At 68.7% G+C, this 1,065-nt stretch overlaps 1 protein-coding gene across 1 annotated transcript; it reads left to right on the top strand.

The window, feature by feature from the left end:
- Positions 1 to 66: 66 nt before the first annotated feature.
- LOC109863383 lies at positions 67 to 369 on the top strand (the record flags this gene model as incomplete). Its single annotated transcript, XM_020443642.1, has 1 exon — positions 67 to 369. A coding segment is annotated over exon 1 (303 nt), but the record flags the coding sequence as incomplete, so codon positions are not given.
- Positions 370 to 1,065: the final 696 nt, after the last annotated feature.

Below are 1,065 nucleotides of genomic sequence, written 5' to 3'. Positions count from 1 at the left end.
AAGCGGTGTCGGCTGGCCATTCCCATTGAGTCCCTCGGGATTCGGGAGGTCCGCCCACGCCGAACCATGACCGGGGACCTGATGGTTGAGGTCCTCGGTCCGGACATGGCCGCCAAAGCGGACACTTTGGCGGCCAAGATGAAGGACGTCCTCGCGGGGACTGGCGTCAAGGTCCGCCGTCCCTCGCGTCCCGGGAATGTCCGGGTGCGGGGGATCGACGGCACGGTCTCCCGCGAGGAAGTGTTGGCGGTACTTGCCCGGGAGGGCGGCTGTCCGGAGGGAGAGATCAGGCTGGGCGAACTTCGAGCTCTTCCCTCCGGACAGAAGACGGTGTGGGCGCAGTGCCCTATGTTGGCAGCCAAGCGGCTGGTTGCGGAGGGGAGGATTACGATGGGGTGGAGCCGTGCCCGCGTCGAGGCGGTCAAGGCCCGCCCCCTCCGCTGCTACCGGTGCCTGCGCGTGGGACATGTGGGGCAGTTCTGCCCCTCCACAGAAGTGGACCGGTCGGACCGCTGCTTCCGCTGCGGTCTGGCCGGGCATGTCCTGCGCCAGTGCACGGCGCCGGAGCCAAGATGTCCGCTCTGCGCGGACTTGGGCCGCAAGGCCCGTCATGTGCTGGGGGGTCAGCAATGTAACCCCCCACCCCCCCGTGTGAGTGGCGTGACCACCACATTTGCGGGCCCAGAGAAGCTAGCTCCGGGCGTCGCCGGGCGGGCGAAGAGGCGGCTAGCCGGGGTGGTTCCTCCTCCCGAGGAGGCCCCCGGTGTGGCCGAGGAGAGGATGGACGTCGACCCCCCGGGAGAGACCCCATCCTCTCCAACTATTTCCCCAACGGTGGTGACGGGAGGGGTGCCGGCTCCTTCTGGGTCGGGGGGAACTGTTTCCTCCGGCTGCATGGAGCCGTCCCCAGTCCCGGCAGACACTCTGCCGGAGCGGTCGTCGGAACCGCCACCTGGGCCTCGAAACCAGAAGACCCAGGCGGCGAGGACGCTGGCCGCCCTGTTAGGGGCGGGAGCGCCGAAGAAGGCGAAGACCGGTCCTTGCTGCTCGAAGCCCTAGGCTTGG

Source organism: Pseudomyrmex gracilis, unplaced genomic scaffold (genome assembly GCF_002006095.1).
Source record: "Pseudomyrmex gracilis isolate BER0280 unplaced genomic scaffold, ASM200609v1 scaffold_4560, whole genome shotgun sequence".
NCBI classification, from domain to species: Eukaryota; Metazoa; Arthropoda; class Insecta; order Hymenoptera; family Formicidae; genus Pseudomyrmex; species Pseudomyrmex gracilis.
Note: the sequence above shows the minus strand (reverse complement) of the source record. Positions and strands in the feature narration are given on the sequence as shown.